Raw genomic sequence first — 15,862 nt, 5'->3', positions numbered from 1 at the left:
ATATAAGTATATGTAAATATGAACTATAGCTGTGCTGGTATCTGACGCAGTGCACTGACCGGAACCCATGGCTTGCTGGAATTTTTCAGTGATATCACGCGAGCATCAGTATGACTTGGTCGTGGTCGAGCTTCATAGATAATTAAAAATTGGTCGTACGCTTCACGCTCCTGGGCCCGTAATCTATTCTCATTTCATGTGAGCCACGCGGCACTATTGTTATCAAAGTACATATCATAGATTCCAATAATCGTCCTGAGTTCAGACTCTAGAGTCTAAACAGTTTATACACCAAACGAATTTCCTCCATTGGTCATTTGCCGAACTAGGAACATCCCCCGACCCTCATCTACGCTCTTTCCACTTCTCATGCCAATCACGCTCTTGGGTCTGGGCCGAGGCGTAGCAGTGCCCAACTGTTTCGTCGGACTTAAGCCACCACCGGTCAATTGTCTCGCAAGCGCTGCGTCACTGCCACGCAACCCAGTAAACTGACGGGCGATTGTGGTGGTACCTGTGAACTGGGGCTGAACAGCTCTAGATGTGGAAGTGCCACCGCCTACGCTGCGACCCGTCAGTGATGCCACAAGTGGTTTGGTGGGCGAGTCTGCTTGAGGGTTTCTCAGATCCAGGGGAAGCAGAAGCTGGTTGTCGATGACGTTATGAATATATTAGATTCGAAGATGAACATCGCGTGGACTTACAAGGCATTCCCTACACCAAACACCTCCATCAATATCCCGTTTCGCAGCAGAGTCCAGCTTCTTGCCGCAACCAGGTTGTGATTTGTCACGTCGCCCTTTATTCGCTCCCTTACCACCACACACAAGACAGGAGGCATGCCATCTAGAACCTTGAGGACCAGGCACTACACCCATCTCCATAAGAGAGACGGATTTGAAACATGCCGGGCATGTCGTCGAGCTGCCAAAACGAGGGGGCGTGGTGGGTACTGCAAGCGCAGACGACCTGGGTGCTGGTCTTTCCAGACGAGATGATGAGTAGGGAGTGGTAGTGGCTGTCATTGAGGCTCGAGTGACGGTCTTTGCGGCACTCGATGCCGTCGGCCGCTCGATGCCCCTACGTAATTCTGACGGCGAGGAGGGCGAGGGCAACAAAGGGAATGCAGATGTGATCGAACCTGAAACAGATGTAGATCTGACCCGAGCCTTTTCATGAGGGGTGCACTGCAACTGGTAAGTCGATAGCTCAGGTAAATGAGTGAACGCATGAGACTGACTTCCACATGACAAGCCCCCCCTTCCCCTCTGGCAAAGACTGCTTGGCCGATCCCAGACACCTTAAAGGGGCCATCGCACATCACGCATCTGAAACACTCGGGGTGATATGTCTTCGGTGGCCCTGTAGTATTAGCATCAGGGACGGTGACAAACCGGCCTGCTGTTCTGCTTGTAGAAAGGGACCCTCCACACTTCGCGCAAAGTGAATCAGGTGTTAGGATAGTAGAAGAGATAGAAAGTCGATTGAGTGTCTGTTCGGCTGGTATAGGTGTTGTTGTCGAATTAACCTCTCGAGTGTCATGCTCTGACTCAACAAAGTCACTGGGTTTGTCGGGCGAATACAGCGTATTACCATTGCCGAAGATGCCGACATGGCGTGCTGGTGGACTAAAGGGCAGGGGAGAAGATGGAGATGAAGCCTCTGTCGTAATGTCTGACATATCGGACATTAATTCCGGTGTAGATGGAGCCCAGGAAAGGCGCGGAGATGACAGGCTTGAAGTGCTAGCTACACTACGAAGCGCTGGAGAACCGCAAGACCGTCTCGAGAGCGGGATTCGCGATCCCTCCAAGGGTTTGCCTACAGGTGAATTATTGTAGAAGGAAGGCGAAGACGAGGAACACGCGATGCTCGCATTTGTTCGTGAGCCAGGTGACGAAGGTGATTGTGGCAAAAATCGGCTCTTCATCTCTTCAATTGCTTCAGCAGAGGGTCGCCCTGACGAGGGACTAGATCCGTTCGTCTTTGGAGTCTCAACCCGTTCGCGAATGGTTGTGCTAGGTATCGTCCTACGTTCACCAGCATCGAGACTTCTGGTCTGCCAAAAATCAGCTCGCGGAGAGCTGTTGCTTGAGTCGACGCTGTCGAAAGCAGAGGAGAGCGACCCCATTGGAGAAAATGTTTGGGGCAACTTCCTCTCCGAAATACGACCAGGAATAGGACTTTCTCCCCGATAATTCGCATTGGTATAACGCGACATTGAGGCACCAAGGGCACTTGGTGTCGGAGATGCATCTTTGGAAGGTGTGCGATTGAGCACTGCATTTAAGCGTGCCGTGAGCTCTTCCATCACGGGGCTACCTTCTCTACTCTTCATTATTCCGAGTCGCTGTTCTAGTTCATCGATTGCAGGGCTTCCTTGCCAACTTGTCGAGTCTCTGCGGAAGCGGCCTACGTGACTTCGCTCTATTCTCTCTATTCCTGGAGATTGGTGAGGTTTGGAAGGCGTATTGTCCCTCTGCAAGCAACTTTCGAAACAGTCTGCGCAGGATGGTCGACCTAATATGTCGACCATAGGAGTGTCGCCAATGTTTTTGTGACACCCGTCACAGCAAAAGCATCTTTTGTGCCAAACACGGCCTGACGTTTCCACGAAACCACCCTCGCTCTTCACAATGAGCACTGGACGATCACACGAAGGGCAGTCGCCTTTGGATCCACCGTGCTTGACGAAGCATTGTCGACACAGGAATCGGTCTGTATCTATTGCGGGAGCAGAAGGGTCTGGGTATATGGTCGCGTCTGGTGGGAATTCAGCGGAGCAGATAGCGCAGCAGTAGGATGCAAGGGATTCTTTGGGCTGAAGGACTGACCCATAAGCTTTGGAAAGTTCGGGTGCGTATGGGGAAGGAAGGACTCCTGCAGCAGCGGAGATAGTTGTTGGTGATGGAGGGGCTTCGTGATGGATGTTGCTTAACGACACTGAGTGCTTCAGCGGTGAGGCAGGCCGCGATGTACTTGATCCAATGTGTACAGAAGTGCGGTTTCCGAAAGGAGAAGTGATAGAGTACTTTCGGGGTAGACGTTCCAGGAGTGAAGACGAGGCGTCTGGGATAACACTTTCACTGGCGGTCGGAAAGGTAGAGTCGGAGTTGAATGGTTGTGCGCGGCTGGGAGGTCGAATCGGAGACCTCTCACGAGAAACGTAAGTCTGAGACCATCTGTCTGCAGCGGGCTCTTTGGAAGTTGTCCATTGCACTACGGGGGCTGACACAACGTTCAATATGGGTTGACTGGTACAAGAAAATGGGACAAACCAACTGCTGTGCCACCACATTTACACCGTTCTCCTATGACAATATTCCCGCACCTCCGACAGAAGCCCATTCTTTATCTGTTGACCTGCGAGGATTGCTTCAGTAATGTTGATGTTGGTAAGATCGCGACAAACACCAGTAAGGGATAGTATTGGTGTAAAGAGAGCCGAAAACGCGCACGAGGCATAAATCGAACATTGATGTCGCGGTCACATGACCAGTCACCTTCCTGTTTGGTCAAAATTTGGAAACCTAACTTACATAAGGTGAGCGAGGCCAATCACCGTTTTATGCGTCTGAACAAAGTAAGCCAGCTTATATTGTCAGCCATGGGACCAGACAGTCAGGACAACTGTGCTGATCCGCTGGCTTTGCATGATTCAAATTCAGAACATCTTCCCAATTTTGAAGTAGCAGCTTTTGTTGGTAGTATTACTTAGAAGTTAGCGACGATGTTGTGTCCAATCGGTGAATGTCTAGAAGACGGAGATTCCACATATATGCAAGGTATATAAGTACACGATAGGCGTGTGCATATATGTTGTAGCTCAGGACTGCAATCTACAGCTTCGCACGGGTGACTGGCTGCCAGTCAACACGTTCAACCTGTAAGGAAAGTCGTTCAATAGACGTAAGCAAGTGTACAACTAGTACTTACCATCTGCGGCACGAGTTCACTGATGCTTCGGGCACCGAGCGACTGCATCCCAAAGCGGATTTCGCGTTCAAGGATACGCGCCACGTGAACTACACCAGCCTCGCCGTATGCCTTCACGTATGCTAGTTAGACATTACTCACATGCGATTGAATAGAAACAACTTACACTCTGGGCGTAGAGGAACGCGCGTCCCAAACCGACAGCTCTGGCACCCAAACATAGTGCTTTAACGACATCGGTTCCACGGCGGATTCCTCCGTCAATGTACACTATCAAAGATGTGTATTAGTTGAAGTGAAATATTGATCAGATGATCGGGAAACCAGCCTTCAGTCTTCTCAAATACGTCAGGGCGCTGTTGTCGTATCCTGTACAACAACTCGATTGGTGGTAGAGAGTACTCCAATTGACGACCTTGTTTATAGCGTTAACTTCAGTGATTCCAAGAGACGATCAGACGCGGCATACCTCCGTGATTCGATAGCACAATACCTTCACAACCAGCTTCACAAGCCAGAACGGCATCCTAATAGCTCCTGTCACCACCTGGGGTCTTTATACGAGGAGTCATATCCACTAACCTGAACACACTGAATACCTGAAACAGGAATGAGATACAGCGATAAACGAGGGTGTGAATGCACAAACCTTTAATGACGATGGGTAATTTCGTAATGCTTCGCATCCATGGTATTGTCTACAGAGAGAAGTCACTCCATGGCGTCTCGTGAGCTAAACTACAACTCACCTTTTCCCATGTCATGTCAGCATCGTTATGTATGACAAGTCCGCCAGCGGTACCAAGTCGGTCAGTCTCGCCTTCGTCCTCATCCGACTTTCTCTGAGTGGGGAGACCTTGGTTCTCCAAGTCCTCGAGATAATGTGGTACTCTGATGTCCAACTCGCGGTTACCAGGAACCAGGGCATCGACTGTCAAGAAAATTGCCTTATAGCCTAATCCTTCAATATCTCTTACGCGTTTCTCGGCAGTGGCATCGTTAACGTGTTTATATAATTGGAAGAAGAGAGGCTGATCTGGGGAAACACGTGCAGCGGCTATCTCTGCGTAAGAGAGAGAAGAGTTGGTGGACACCATTTGTATAATGCCGGTCTTATAGGCACCGCGTGTAAGATTGGCCTCGCCTAATGGGTGGCCTAGTCGGGCTAGCGCTGCACCGCTGATGTACACGGGTATCGTGCTCTTATAACCGAGTATAGTCGTCGAGGTGTCACATTGGGACACAGGTTTCATAACCCGAGGGTGAAAAAAGAAGCGACCAAAGGCACGACCATTCTCCACGTGCGCTGTATGATTGATATTGAAAATGCAATTCAGCTAGATAAAAGCACATACTTACTGATAGAATCGTCACCAGCTGAAGAATAGTAAGCCACGGCCCTGTACGACAGGATTTTCTTCGCAACCTCCTGCAGATTACAGTGATGAGAGTGCGGTAGGGTAGTATACTTGAGTACCATACTTCCATGTCCTCGACATTGACTACTCTCTGAAGTGGTGGCTTGTTCTTGAGTGCTTCTTCAACGCGCAACTCGTCTTTGGTTTGAACTTTGTTATTCACTGATTCCTTTAGTCGATTTATTGACTCGTCGTCTAGAGTACCAAGATGCCTTTCCGGAGCAAGGTTTTTGTCCAAAGCGTCCGATGGATGGATAGGTATGTATGCAGCAGTAGCATCCTTTCCTCCATATCTGAGGATGACATTCGGCCCTCCGGGGTGATCCTGGTGCATGTTAGTTAAATGCATGCACAACAAATGAACGAAACTCACGAAGAGGAAGTCGGTCACATTATAAACTTTGTTTTGGATGATGACCCAGCAGGAGCTGAAAATATGAGGACGATTATGATTGTTATTTATGAAACGTGATATGAAAAAACACACCCGGTGGTGGTATGCTGGGCGACTTGTTCAAGAGTGAACGTCTGCATCGTCGATGGAAATGCGGAAAGACCGTAACCCCAAATTAGCTTAGAGCATGACGATATTTAAAAGGATGGGTCGATGCCGGGCCGGCTGTCCGCGAATGAGATTGGAAGTGACCCAGTCGAGTAATGTGATGTGTGCCTCGTGGAAGTTAATGTTGGCATCGTGTTAGCAGACCAGAGAAAGAAGAAAAACCGATAACATTCTATAAGGGATCACGAAGTCGAGGTCCAATCCAATGGAGTGATTAACGTTTGATCTGATTATGAGAATATCACGTGACTGTGGTTGGGCTCGCGTTGTGGACCTGGCATCCGTTATTGTGCAGTTTCCATACTTAAACCACGCGCGCGCCAGCAACCACAAGCAGCAACTTGTTCCATCTTTTCACTTCCCTCTATCTCAACGCCATCTCTCAATGATCTCAATGCCAGGCCGTGAGGTCCTGCAGGCAATGAAACGAGTCGATATTCAGAAGTTATGCAAAGTCAGATAAAACACTCATGCTATATCTCTTACTAAATCCCTTCACTAGGAATACGGTGTAAGGGCGAATCTCAAGACAGAAGCTTTGATAGAGCTTTTGCTTGATGCGTCCCAGTGAGCTAGCCCCGATATTAACACCGATCCAGCAATTAATCACGAACATAGACCCCAACCTTCCCGAAGGACTCTTCCACAGCCGCCTCAGCGATCTACATCTGTCAGAATAATAAGTCAACCCGGTGATAGACCTCGCGGGCGCTCTAATGGATCTGTAATCATCCATGATACCGACGAAGAGGGAGAAGAAGCTATCGGAGAAATAGAAGTGGAACAGCAGCCGAAAGAACATAAACCTCCGTCGGCCCCTGTTGATCCCACCCCGAGAACCCGCAAGGCCAAAGATACCCAATATCGTCTTGGTGTCGGTCGACCAATCATTGCCGGAGGTAGCGGTGCTCGTGCTGTGACTAAATCTGTCAGTGTCTCGCGAGGGAGCAAGAAGGCGAAAAGTATGAAAAATGTCAAGCCCTCAGAAGACCCCATCGCTGAAGGTGGGCGTTAATCTTCATCGATACATCCAGTGATCTCAACATTTGCAGAGCTAGAGCCAATCCCCGCTTTAACATGTCAGTCCATTAGATAAACGAATTCAAGTTGTCGAGTCGCTCACTCTCACATAGCATCAGAACAAGCAGAATCGAGCGATTCTTTGCTAGTGCCCAAGCCACACTCCATACCGCCACAAACGCATACCGCAAGCACAACAGAGCCTTCGTACTCACAAATAGTTGAGAATGCAGTGGCTGCCGCTGTGAGTTCAATATATGTAGTCCGATATTTATCTTACTCGCGTCCATTACAGCTTGCTCCAGTACAAAAGGAACTGGAGGATCAGAAAGCTCAGTTGTCTGAGTTGAGAGACAAAGTCTCAGGCATTATCGAAACGTTCGAAACACGAATCTTGGGCCTCGCGGCGGAGATTGAGGGGCTACGTGCACAAGCACCTGGACATTGTGCTGGTGAAGTTCAGAGACCCAAAGAGACTCCTTACCGAATACCAAATCCTCCGTCAACCCCTAAACGTGTGCGCAGTCCAGTCGATCCTCTTGGGTGAGATTTTTTGTCGTTTGTCATGTTGCTTCGACTCATGGGATTTCAGCGATGCTCTGCCAGAGTCCTCAGCAACTTCTAGCGATTCTCCGAATCCCAATGGCTTACTCAGTCATCAAGAGCGAGAGACAGTTAACCCGAATCAGGGAGTGTCGCTTCTTCCTGGCTTTCGTACCACCCTTGGGAAGCGCCTTCGAGATTCTACTGCCAGTACCACTACTACGTTTTTTGAGCTCGGACAAGAGGAAGAACTTTCTGAAAATGAGATTGCGAAGAGAATTGCTCGGCCCGCTCAGAAGCGTGTTAAATTAAGTTCCACTGCCATTACGGAGGACGCAGATGACTGTTCAGGTCCGTCATCAGGCGCACAGGGTAGTCAAGACACCAATCCTGGCCCCTCACAACCCTCCGCAAGACCTAGTTTCCCTATATTTGGTGATCCTGATTACGTAGAGATGCCTCCGCCCACAGACAGCCTTCTTGATTTCTTCACACCACCTTCACCTCCATCGATGAGCGTGTCCACCACCGTGGGAGCGCCTCTAGATGCCTTTCGTTTTGGTTGTCTGCCTACATCCACTCCAGCTCGTTTCACTTTCCCCACTGCAATGGGAACCTTCCCACATCCAGAACCCCCCACATCCCCATCGCCAGCAAATAACGTGGATCGACCACGCAGTCGTCAGTCAGAGCACCTCGGGATTTTCGGACATCGCCGTGGTAGCTCTGGAACGACCGGTAGGGGCGGGTCAGGGGGACCCACAGGCGGACAGGAAAGTGGTCTAAATTCCTCGATGTGGGCCGGTGGTATGCAGAGACAGCCGTCGAGCAATGAGGTGGCTTCGGGCTTGGGACTGACTGTACTGCGCACGGCGGCGACGGAAGAGGGCACTCCAGTACCTCCCGCACGCCGTACCATGTACGGGACTGAGTTAGAAGGGGATACTCGATTTGGTGATTTCGGTGTTGAGGGTGTAGCGACTGGCTTTTGGGCCGGAGGTAGGCGCTAATAGTTTCTCGTTGGACCTTTATTCTGCTTTTACTGTCGGTTTCGACTATCTACCTTTCATCCTAATATACTTGATTATCATTCGTACACACTTGCTGTGTCAGTAGATCCAATGTATTCTTGCATCTTCCTATATTGTTAATTTGCTCTACTATCCACTATCGTGCAAATGAGACTACAAGTATATAGTGATAATGTCGAAACCAGTGCGACGGTAAATATAAACCAGCGTGGTGAATCCCACGACGTGATGCTGAGTCCAGGGTAATAATATATGGCGGAGACCTGTACAGTTACTAGGAGTCGAATGATGAATATCATAGTTTAGAGCGCCGGGATGAAGGACATGATTTCATCGTATAGAAGTTCTACAGACAGTTGAAGACACCAGCTATTGGGAAGAGTGGAGTCACGTACCTTTCAGATCTGCTTTGGTGAGGTCGTCTTTGAATTCTAAGAACAGGAACTGAGTGAGCACATCGGAGAGATTTGAAAGAAACTCACGGTCAAAGTCGAAGTAGTCTGGATCAAGGGATGCTACAACTGGTTCGTCCTCTGGGTCGTGCTGTTTGCATAAGTTAGGTATGATAGAGGAAAATATATATATTCGGACTTACATATGCAGCAAGATACGGGTGGTTGAGAGCTTCATCAACCGTCAAGCGCTTTTTGGGATCGAAAGTCTAAAAAGAGGTATATCATCGTCCAATAATTTCAAAGGAAGAAGTCGGCATACCAAAGTTCTCTGTAGGAAATCTATGGCTTCGGGCGTTGCTTTCGGGAAAAGTGATTGAAACTTCCTTCCTTTGCGGATTGGAAGAGCTCGGATATAGTCCCTCGATCTCCTTGAAGTAATCGAGTAGAACTCATCCAAGGTTGGCGTGCCTTGGTACAAACGTTCATAATGCTATACGCTTCAAAACCAAGAAAGGACATACCAATTATATCCAGGATGAGATTCAGCTGATGCGAGTAGTCACGCCCGGGAAACAGAGGTTTACCCGTCAGCATTTCAGCAAGAATGCATCCAACCGCCCACAAATCAATAGCCTTCACAACCGTGTGCGATAAGGGACGCGACCATCAGGAAATCGCGGGAGACTGACCTTCGTGTACATCTTGAAAGAAAGCATAATCTCTGGTGCACGATACCATCGCGTTGCTACATATTCAGTCATCAACCCAGCCTCTTTGGCGCCCGGGGTTGTTGCTTTGACGCTCCTCGCCAGGCCAAAGTCGCAAACTTTGAGGTCGCAATTAGCGTTGAGCAACAGGTTAGCCGGTTTAAGATCTCGGTGGACAATATCAGCACTATGTATAGATTTGAGGCCACGAAGAATCTGGTAAGTAAAGTACTGGACAGCAAATAATCAGATCACATCGGATTTCAGATGAGTTGCCAAATTTTACCTGGCAATGATCGTCAGTAAGCTGTTGCGTCCGTATGACACGGTGAAGATCGGTCTGCATGAATTCCTGGATGACTTTCTGGGATTCAGCGCGACCGAGGTAAATGAACTGAATAAACTCACAGTACACTTCCTTGAATTCTTCGAGTGATGGTGGCCTCGTTATATCTAATATTGAGATGATCTACAATGATCACTCCATGACATATCCTTGATCGACGAGCAAAAAACTGACGAACATTCTCATTGACACAGGTCTCCGAAAAAAATTTCAGTAGCTTCAGCTCTCGCAATGTTCGAAGGCAGAACAGCGTGTGGTCAAAAGGCAGGATCTTTTTGATGGCTACCTGTCGGCCAGTGGGTTTATGTGATGCAGCCACCACTGTTCCATATGCTCCTTCACCCAGACAATGCAAAATCTCGTAGTCGGGACCTTGAAAGCTGATTTAGCATAAGGTATCTACAAGACGACGACCCGCCACTCACCGACGTCAAATCGAGGAAGAGACTTCACCACCTTCACTTTGGGTGTTGGTGCTGCGACCATTATGATGAAAAACCAGATCTACTAGGGTGTTAGAACTTTAGTGAAAGTCGCCTAGACAGAAAAATCGTCACTTTAAGATGTGGTTGAGGATTCTTATGAAACAAAACACCAACTTTATGTATGCAGTTACATCTGCGGTGTGAAGAGGAATGATGGCCTGGGAGGCACAGAAACAGCGCTAGTAACGGGCAGTGTATCTATCTCTTCAACATCCGCCAGTCGGGAAAAGCTGAAATAGCCCGCGTACCGGCAATAGTAGGTAGCATATCAATCACCGCACGGCCGCCAATTACAGGCGCCATCAAGACACAGCCATGCAGGCGATTTATTTGCAGAAAAGCCATCAAAAGCTTCAAGGCAACATTCTGACTCTGTCTCATCTTATCGCGTTTACGGAAGCACAGATCCACAGCCCTGCGGGCCAGTTACCCCCAGTTATCACAGGATCGAGAAAACGAGGGCCATGACTGTCGACTTCATCGCAAGCTGCTCTGTAGTTGCTCTGTTCGAACTACCTCGACATACAGGACGGACAAGTAGTTAAAATGACTCGCTGGGGCATCTATATCACATGATGCACCTTGAAGTGGGGTATCGTGTGCCGAGAACCTACAAAGCGCCTGATTCCAGCGGTGAAGTCCTTTTTTGATTAAAGTGTGGCATGAAAGTGGAGGTAGCTGTGGCCTGTCAAAAACTGGAGATCATTCGATACGATCATGATGTCGCATCCTTGGCAGTGGGCTTTGTCGTGACCTGTGCCCAGTGCAAACGAAAATTTGCAGCATTCGCAATTTAACGGGCGCTATGCTCCTTGGGCCTGGTCCCTGGACCCTCGTGAATTTGGCAGCAGACTGTTAGTACAGGTGTCAGCAAACGTATCGGCGCATCCTCCATGGTAGCCGTGCTTACTATGCTTTCAACTCTCAACCGGTGCACCATTGATCTCCATCAAGGACTGCATCAAGGGCTGTGCAATCCCTGCGCCACTGGCACTAGTAGACTGTCTCAGGTTATTCCATGAGCAATTCCTTCCGAAATTACGACTGTTGCCATTTGTCCATCTTTCCAATCTTTTATCCTATTGCTAGTTGCCTTGGCGGCGCGCCTCGCACCTTCTCGCGCCATTGATGAATCGATGACCGGCGGCAACGTCGACAACGTTGTTCGTCTTCCCACAAGTGATTGTACATAATAGTTGAAACGTTGACTTCCCGTAGTAGGTAGACTATCATACGCCGGACTTTGAAAAACAAATTCTATACGAAAAACCAGTATTATTTGTGGATGATATCTTATATCACATCAAGCATTGTAAAATGAGAAGTAATCAACGATGAAGAATCTGCACTCATTGTTGCAGCAGCTGTACTGGTAGGAACCAAACTGACTCGACAACTTGAAGAACGCAACGACAGACGTCAAACACAATGACAATACCTTTGCCATGCGCAGCTCCTTCCAAATCCACATGTGAGCACCCCGTGGTAAGCTTCATTTGCAAGCCAGAACGATCGAGCCTTCATTATGATCATGGGCTTTGATTTGGTACCTAAACTCTAGAATGCATCAAATTAGTCTGCAAGCGTTCATCCTGATTCCCGACGACAGTTTCACGGTACCTTCCATTTGGCCCGCGCATACTCCTCACTCTCGTGATATGGCTGATGTCAAGATTCAAGGAGACGAGTTTACGCAGCACTTTTGTGGTGGCGCATCATGCGCGAATTCAAAGGGACTTCGGTAGCATAGTTGGCTCGAAACTTCCCATGCAAACATCGGACGACGTCGATATTGAAAATGCCACGTTCAATGGCCGGTTGTCAAAGCATTTATCAGTGCGGTGAGGGCTCTGACATGGTTGCTGTCCTACAAACACAGAAGGTAGGGTTGGAGAATGAAAAGTTTCTGAGGGAACTTTCGCATTGGACGCCAGTTGTCCGTCGTACGTTAATGTTACAAAATAAGGAAGGCACGAGCGCTCACCGCTGGTGATTGGACGCCAGTTGTATGTCGCACGTTGATATTTCAAAATAAGGAGGCACGAGCGCTAGTGAAAATTTCTTGAGGGAAGTTTCGCATTGGACACCGGTTGTTTCTTTCCCTTAGCGAGCGCTAGTGTCAGGCTCGGAAATTCGGCTCACTACAGCATCCAAACCAGTGCGTATATAAACAAGGTAAGCGGTAATATCAAACCGTTGGCGCCGAACGTTCAACGACAGAGCCTGCGCAGATCATTACCGCACGGTAAGGTTATGTCAGCGGATATCGCTGGTGTCAGTGGTCCTGAAAAGGCAAAGTATGCCGTTAACCCCTTACAGATTTAAGGGGGAGGCAGACACTCAGGGTGACCCGCGTGAAATTATATATCCTTGCCTACGGGAAGCCATAGTAGAGCATATATGCTAGACGCAAGATCTACTAATACTACTAGGAGTGGGTAAGAGTACTTGAAGTTTTAGGCTCGATAACCGGTTGCAACGGTTTATTTCTGGCGTCAGAGGATTGCGTGTAGACTTGTCAGTCGGTTCACAGATCACCGGCACCTGGAGTCAGCGCCCAAATTTCTTACTGCAACAAGTTGTAAGTTACTTATACCACTGGTACTTGGCGAGCATGCCAAACGCAACACGACACTGGCGAAACTATCAAGCATTGCAAGTGCCCAGTGAGCTCCTTACTTCATTTGCTGTTTCATCTCGAACTTATACCTGCTAAGCTCAGCTATGTGAATGACAGACCAACCATGTCGAGCGACCAGAGAATACAAGAAATAACATATGAAACCACAGATCTCATCCAAAGAACTACTCGTCTGCAGCTGCGATCGACTCCCTAGCTTTTTTCTCTTTTTTGAGCCGTTTCCTCTCCCGTCGAGCCTCATCATCCTCTTCCGCACCTTCTTCCTTCTTATCCTTCTTGTCCTTCTTTTCTTTCTTTCGCTTCTTCCGCTCTGTTTTGTCAAGATCATCCTCCGCTGCAGGTGCTTCCACCATCGACACATCTGCGACAGATTCGGCCGCCTCTGACTTCCGCTTCCGTTTTTTCTCCTTCTCCTCTTTCTTCGGGGAAACAGCCTCAGCAACAGGCTCTGCGACTACTTCCACTTTTTGGGCAGGCACAGGGGTAATCGTAGAAGGACCGGATTGCTTAAGAAAGAAATGATTAGGACCCTTGAGCTGTCTCAAAAGAATCTCGCATACCTCTCGATTATAGTCCACGTAGTCCTTACTCCATTCCGCAGGCGTTGCTTCAGTCTTCTCACCATACTTGCCCAGCTTCCCTTCCTTGACCATTTTCTTTTTCTGAAGAGCCATGGGTCCAAGACCCCAGCGGCGAGGGTAGGTGTCACGCTCCATGATACATCGCTTCACTTTTGCAACAACTCCATGATCACAAGTAGCAAGCTCAACCGTCGACATTTGTGCAATGGCCAGAGCTATAGCTTCGCCTGACCAAGAATATCAGAGGAATACCTGAATATGTGACTAAATTTAACAAACCTTTTGTCGTCATCAATACCACTTCCTCGTTAACTGCAATGTCAGCTTCATAGCGCAAGAGCCCAGGAATCATGAGCTTCGCGCCGTAGCAGACTGCATTGACCGCGCTGTCTTTCACAACAATCCGCTTATATCCCACGAGCAGGCTCTCCAGAGGTCGGATAACGCGACGCAAGTACGATTCTGCACATGATATTAGAATATTCCCTGATAACGCGTGCAGGAACTTACCATCGCGTGTGTTATCATACATCCATTGAGCATCCAGAACGTCATGCATGGTCACAATGTCATCGTTTTCCGACATCGCACCGCTCCTTACCCTCCTAAGCTCTTGCATGTGTCCACCCACGCCCAGCAAAAGACCAAGGTGGACACAAAGTGTTCGGATATATGTACCAGCCTCACATGACACCCAAAATACGGCAAGATTACGCTTTTCATCAAATTCCAACAACTTCGACTCGTATATCGTTCGAATACGCAACTGTCGTTTCACAGCAGAGATCAGTGGTGGCCTCTGGAAGAGCGCACCACTGAGTGTCTGTAATGCCCGAGGGAGGGCAGTGGGATCCGGTAGACTTGAGTGCAAGCGCAGCACACATACATATTCCTTGCCTAAACAGCTTCGATAAAGAGGATTTTAGCTGAGCATCGATGTGTACTAACCTGCGCCTTGCTGGGACTTGACCAATCGCGTAGCGCGGTCAATGCAGACAATCAAGCACCCTGTGACCTTAGGGTCAAGCGTACCGCTATGTCCAGTTTTCTCAACGCGTAGAATGCGCCTCAACCAGGCCACGACTTCATGTGATGAAGGATTAGAAGGTTTGTCAAGATTGATCACACCTGACCTTCAAAGATCTCAGTACTGGATGCAAAACGTATGTGGGATACTCACTTGATGTACGAGACAAGATCTCGTTTCAATGGACTGCTTCCAGATGGTATAGGTGTAAAATGACTGGAGCGAACGAGTAACTTGTCATAATTTTTGAGCAGGAGGGGCCATTCTGATGTATCGAGTTTGGGCTGTGAACTCTCAGATTTTATAGCAAAGTCGCCCTGCAGCTGGGCAGAGGCAACTTGTTCGCGAGTGAGCGTTGTAGTCATCCCTCAAAAGTTTTGTCAGTAGTGATCTAGGACCGGTAAGTATCGACTAATTTCTTCGTTCAGAAATATCATGTGAGAAGATATTTCCAAACCTAAAGTATCGGCATTTTCCAGAAACATGGTTTGGAACTATACAGTTACATATATACAGCAAACCTAATCTTCTTGGTCACGGTTGCAGAAACGAACCTCAAGATTTCAAGCTTCCATCCCTCGTTTTCAAGATGGTCAGTCCCGGCACCGCTTTGCTGAGTTACCTTCTCAGTAGGCTCATGTCCTGCGGATTTCCGCTTGTTCTGTTCTTTTGTTAGCCCAAAGCCGCTGGTGGAAAAGCCCCTGCTGTCAAGCACAAATTCGTGATCGACTACTCTCGCCCAGCAACGGACGGCGTCTTCGATGGCGCTGACTTCGAAAAGTTCTTGCACGATCGTGTAAAGGTCGAGGGCAAGTCTGGTCAGCTCGGTGAAAACGTCAAAATCGTTCGGGATGGTAATATGCTTTGTCAACACCAATTTGTTATATTCCTAACTATTTTGGCAGGCAACACCAAAATTACTGTTACCTCCAACGTCCCTTTCTCAAAACGCTACCTCAAGTATTTGACAAAGAAATTCTTGAAGAAAAACACCCTGCGCGACTGGATCCGGGTGGTCGCATCATCCAAGGATACGTACGAGTTGCGTTTCTACAACATCGCGTAAGTGATTTCCACTTCTCAGGGCATTTTATCTCACAGAAGATGCAGCCGTGATGGCGAGGATGATGATGAAGAGTAATCTCACCACTCCACATATTTGTTGTCAAC

General features: G+C 48.4%; 6 protein-coding genes across 6 annotated transcripts; 2 read left to right on the top strand and 4 right to left on the bottom strand.

The window, feature by feature from the left end:
• Positions 1–173: 173 nt before the first annotated feature.
• Positions 174–3,423, bottom strand: F5147DRAFT_664150 (uncharacterized protein). Its single transcript, XM_041434977.1, has 4 exons — positions 3,279–3,423; positions 1,241–3,228; positions 705–1,187; positions 174–644 (listed from the first exon to the last, which is right to left on the bottom strand). The coding sequence occupies exons 1-4, from the start codon at positions 3,346–3,348 to the stop codon at positions 285–287; spliced, it is 2,901 nt and encodes a 966-aa protein (XP_041300440.1). The 5' UTR covers positions 3,349–3,423; the 3' UTR covers positions 174–284.
• Positions 3,424–3,691: 268 nt separating this feature from the next.
• On the bottom strand, positions 3,692–6,112 carry F5147DRAFT_664147 (FMN-dependent dehydrogenase-domain-containing protein). The gene is made up of 12 exons (XM_041434976.1): positions 5,842–6,112; positions 5,728–5,782; positions 5,419–5,679; positions 5,296–5,365; positions 4,686–5,242; positions 4,586–4,634; positions 4,519–4,535; positions 4,406–4,463; positions 4,265–4,351; positions 4,103–4,206; positions 3,937–4,047; positions 3,692–3,884 (listed from the first exon to the last, which is right to left on the bottom strand). Exons 1-12 carry the CDS (start codon positions 5,886–5,888, stop codon positions 3,840–3,842), a joined length of 1,461 nt encoding a protein of 486 aa, XP_041300439.1. The 5' UTR covers positions 5,889–6,112; the 3' UTR covers positions 3,692–3,839.
• Positions 6,113–6,218: 106 nt separating this feature from the next.
• On the top strand, positions 6,219–8,648 carry F5147DRAFT_832189 (uncharacterized protein). Its single transcript, XM_041443800.1, has 7 exons — positions 6,219–6,370; positions 6,419–6,483; positions 6,535–6,920; positions 6,969–6,995; positions 7,050–7,180; positions 7,232–7,479; positions 7,529–8,648. Exons 1-7 carry the CDS (start codon positions 6,302–6,304, stop codon positions 8,487–8,489), a joined length of 1,887 nt encoding a protein of 628 aa, XP_041300438.1. The 5' UTR covers positions 6,219–6,301; the 3' UTR covers positions 8,490–8,648.
• Positions 8,649–10,686, bottom strand: F5147DRAFT_601585 (CMGC MAPK protein kinase). Its single transcript, XM_041432236.1, has 12 exons — positions 10,558–10,686; positions 10,384–10,495; positions 10,137–10,330; positions 10,021–10,081; positions 9,899–9,972; positions 9,595–9,843; positions 9,427–9,538; positions 9,225–9,373; positions 9,106–9,171; positions 8,993–9,053; positions 8,906–8,941; positions 8,649–8,856 (listed from the first exon to the last, which is right to left on the bottom strand). The coding sequence occupies exons 2-12, from the start codon at positions 10,442–10,444 to the stop codon at positions 8,813–8,815; spliced, it is 1,107 nt and encodes a 368-aa protein (XP_041300437.1). The 5' UTR covers positions 10,445–10,495; positions 10,558–10,686; the 3' UTR covers positions 8,649–8,812.
• A 2,418-nt stretch (positions 10,687–13,104) lies between these two features.
• Positions 13,105–15,104, bottom strand: F5147DRAFT_664142 (putative rRNA pseudouridine synthase). The gene is made up of 6 exons (XM_041434975.1): positions 14,846–15,104; positions 14,614–14,798; positions 14,176–14,562; positions 13,945–14,127; positions 13,645–13,892; positions 13,105–13,590 (listed from the first exon to the last, which is right to left on the bottom strand). The coding sequence occupies exons 1-6, from the start codon at positions 15,055–15,057 to the stop codon at positions 13,249–13,251; spliced, it is 1,557 nt and encodes a 518-aa protein (XP_041300436.1). The 5' UTR covers positions 15,058–15,104; the 3' UTR covers positions 13,105–13,248.
• A 177-nt stretch (positions 15,105–15,281) lies between these two features.
• F5147DRAFT_741887 (60S ribosomal protein L22) lies at positions 15,282–15,833 on the top strand (the record flags this gene model as incomplete). Its single annotated transcript, XM_041439512.1, has 4 exons — positions 15,282–15,321; positions 15,376–15,546; positions 15,598–15,754; positions 15,803–15,833. The coding sequence occupies 4 exons, from the start codon at positions 15,282–15,284 to the stop codon at positions 15,831–15,833; spliced, it is 399 nt and encodes a 132-aa protein (XP_041300435.1).
• Positions 15,834–15,862: the final 29 nt, after the last annotated feature.

This window comes from Suillus discolor (assembly GCF_016758755.1).
Source record: "Suillus discolor strain FC423 chromosome Unknown F5147scaffold_1, whole genome shotgun sequence".
Lineage (NCBI taxonomy): Eukaryota > Fungi > Basidiomycota > Agaricomycetes > Boletales > Suillaceae > Suillus > Suillus discolor.
This window is presented reverse-complemented; position numbering and strand designations above follow the sequence as displayed.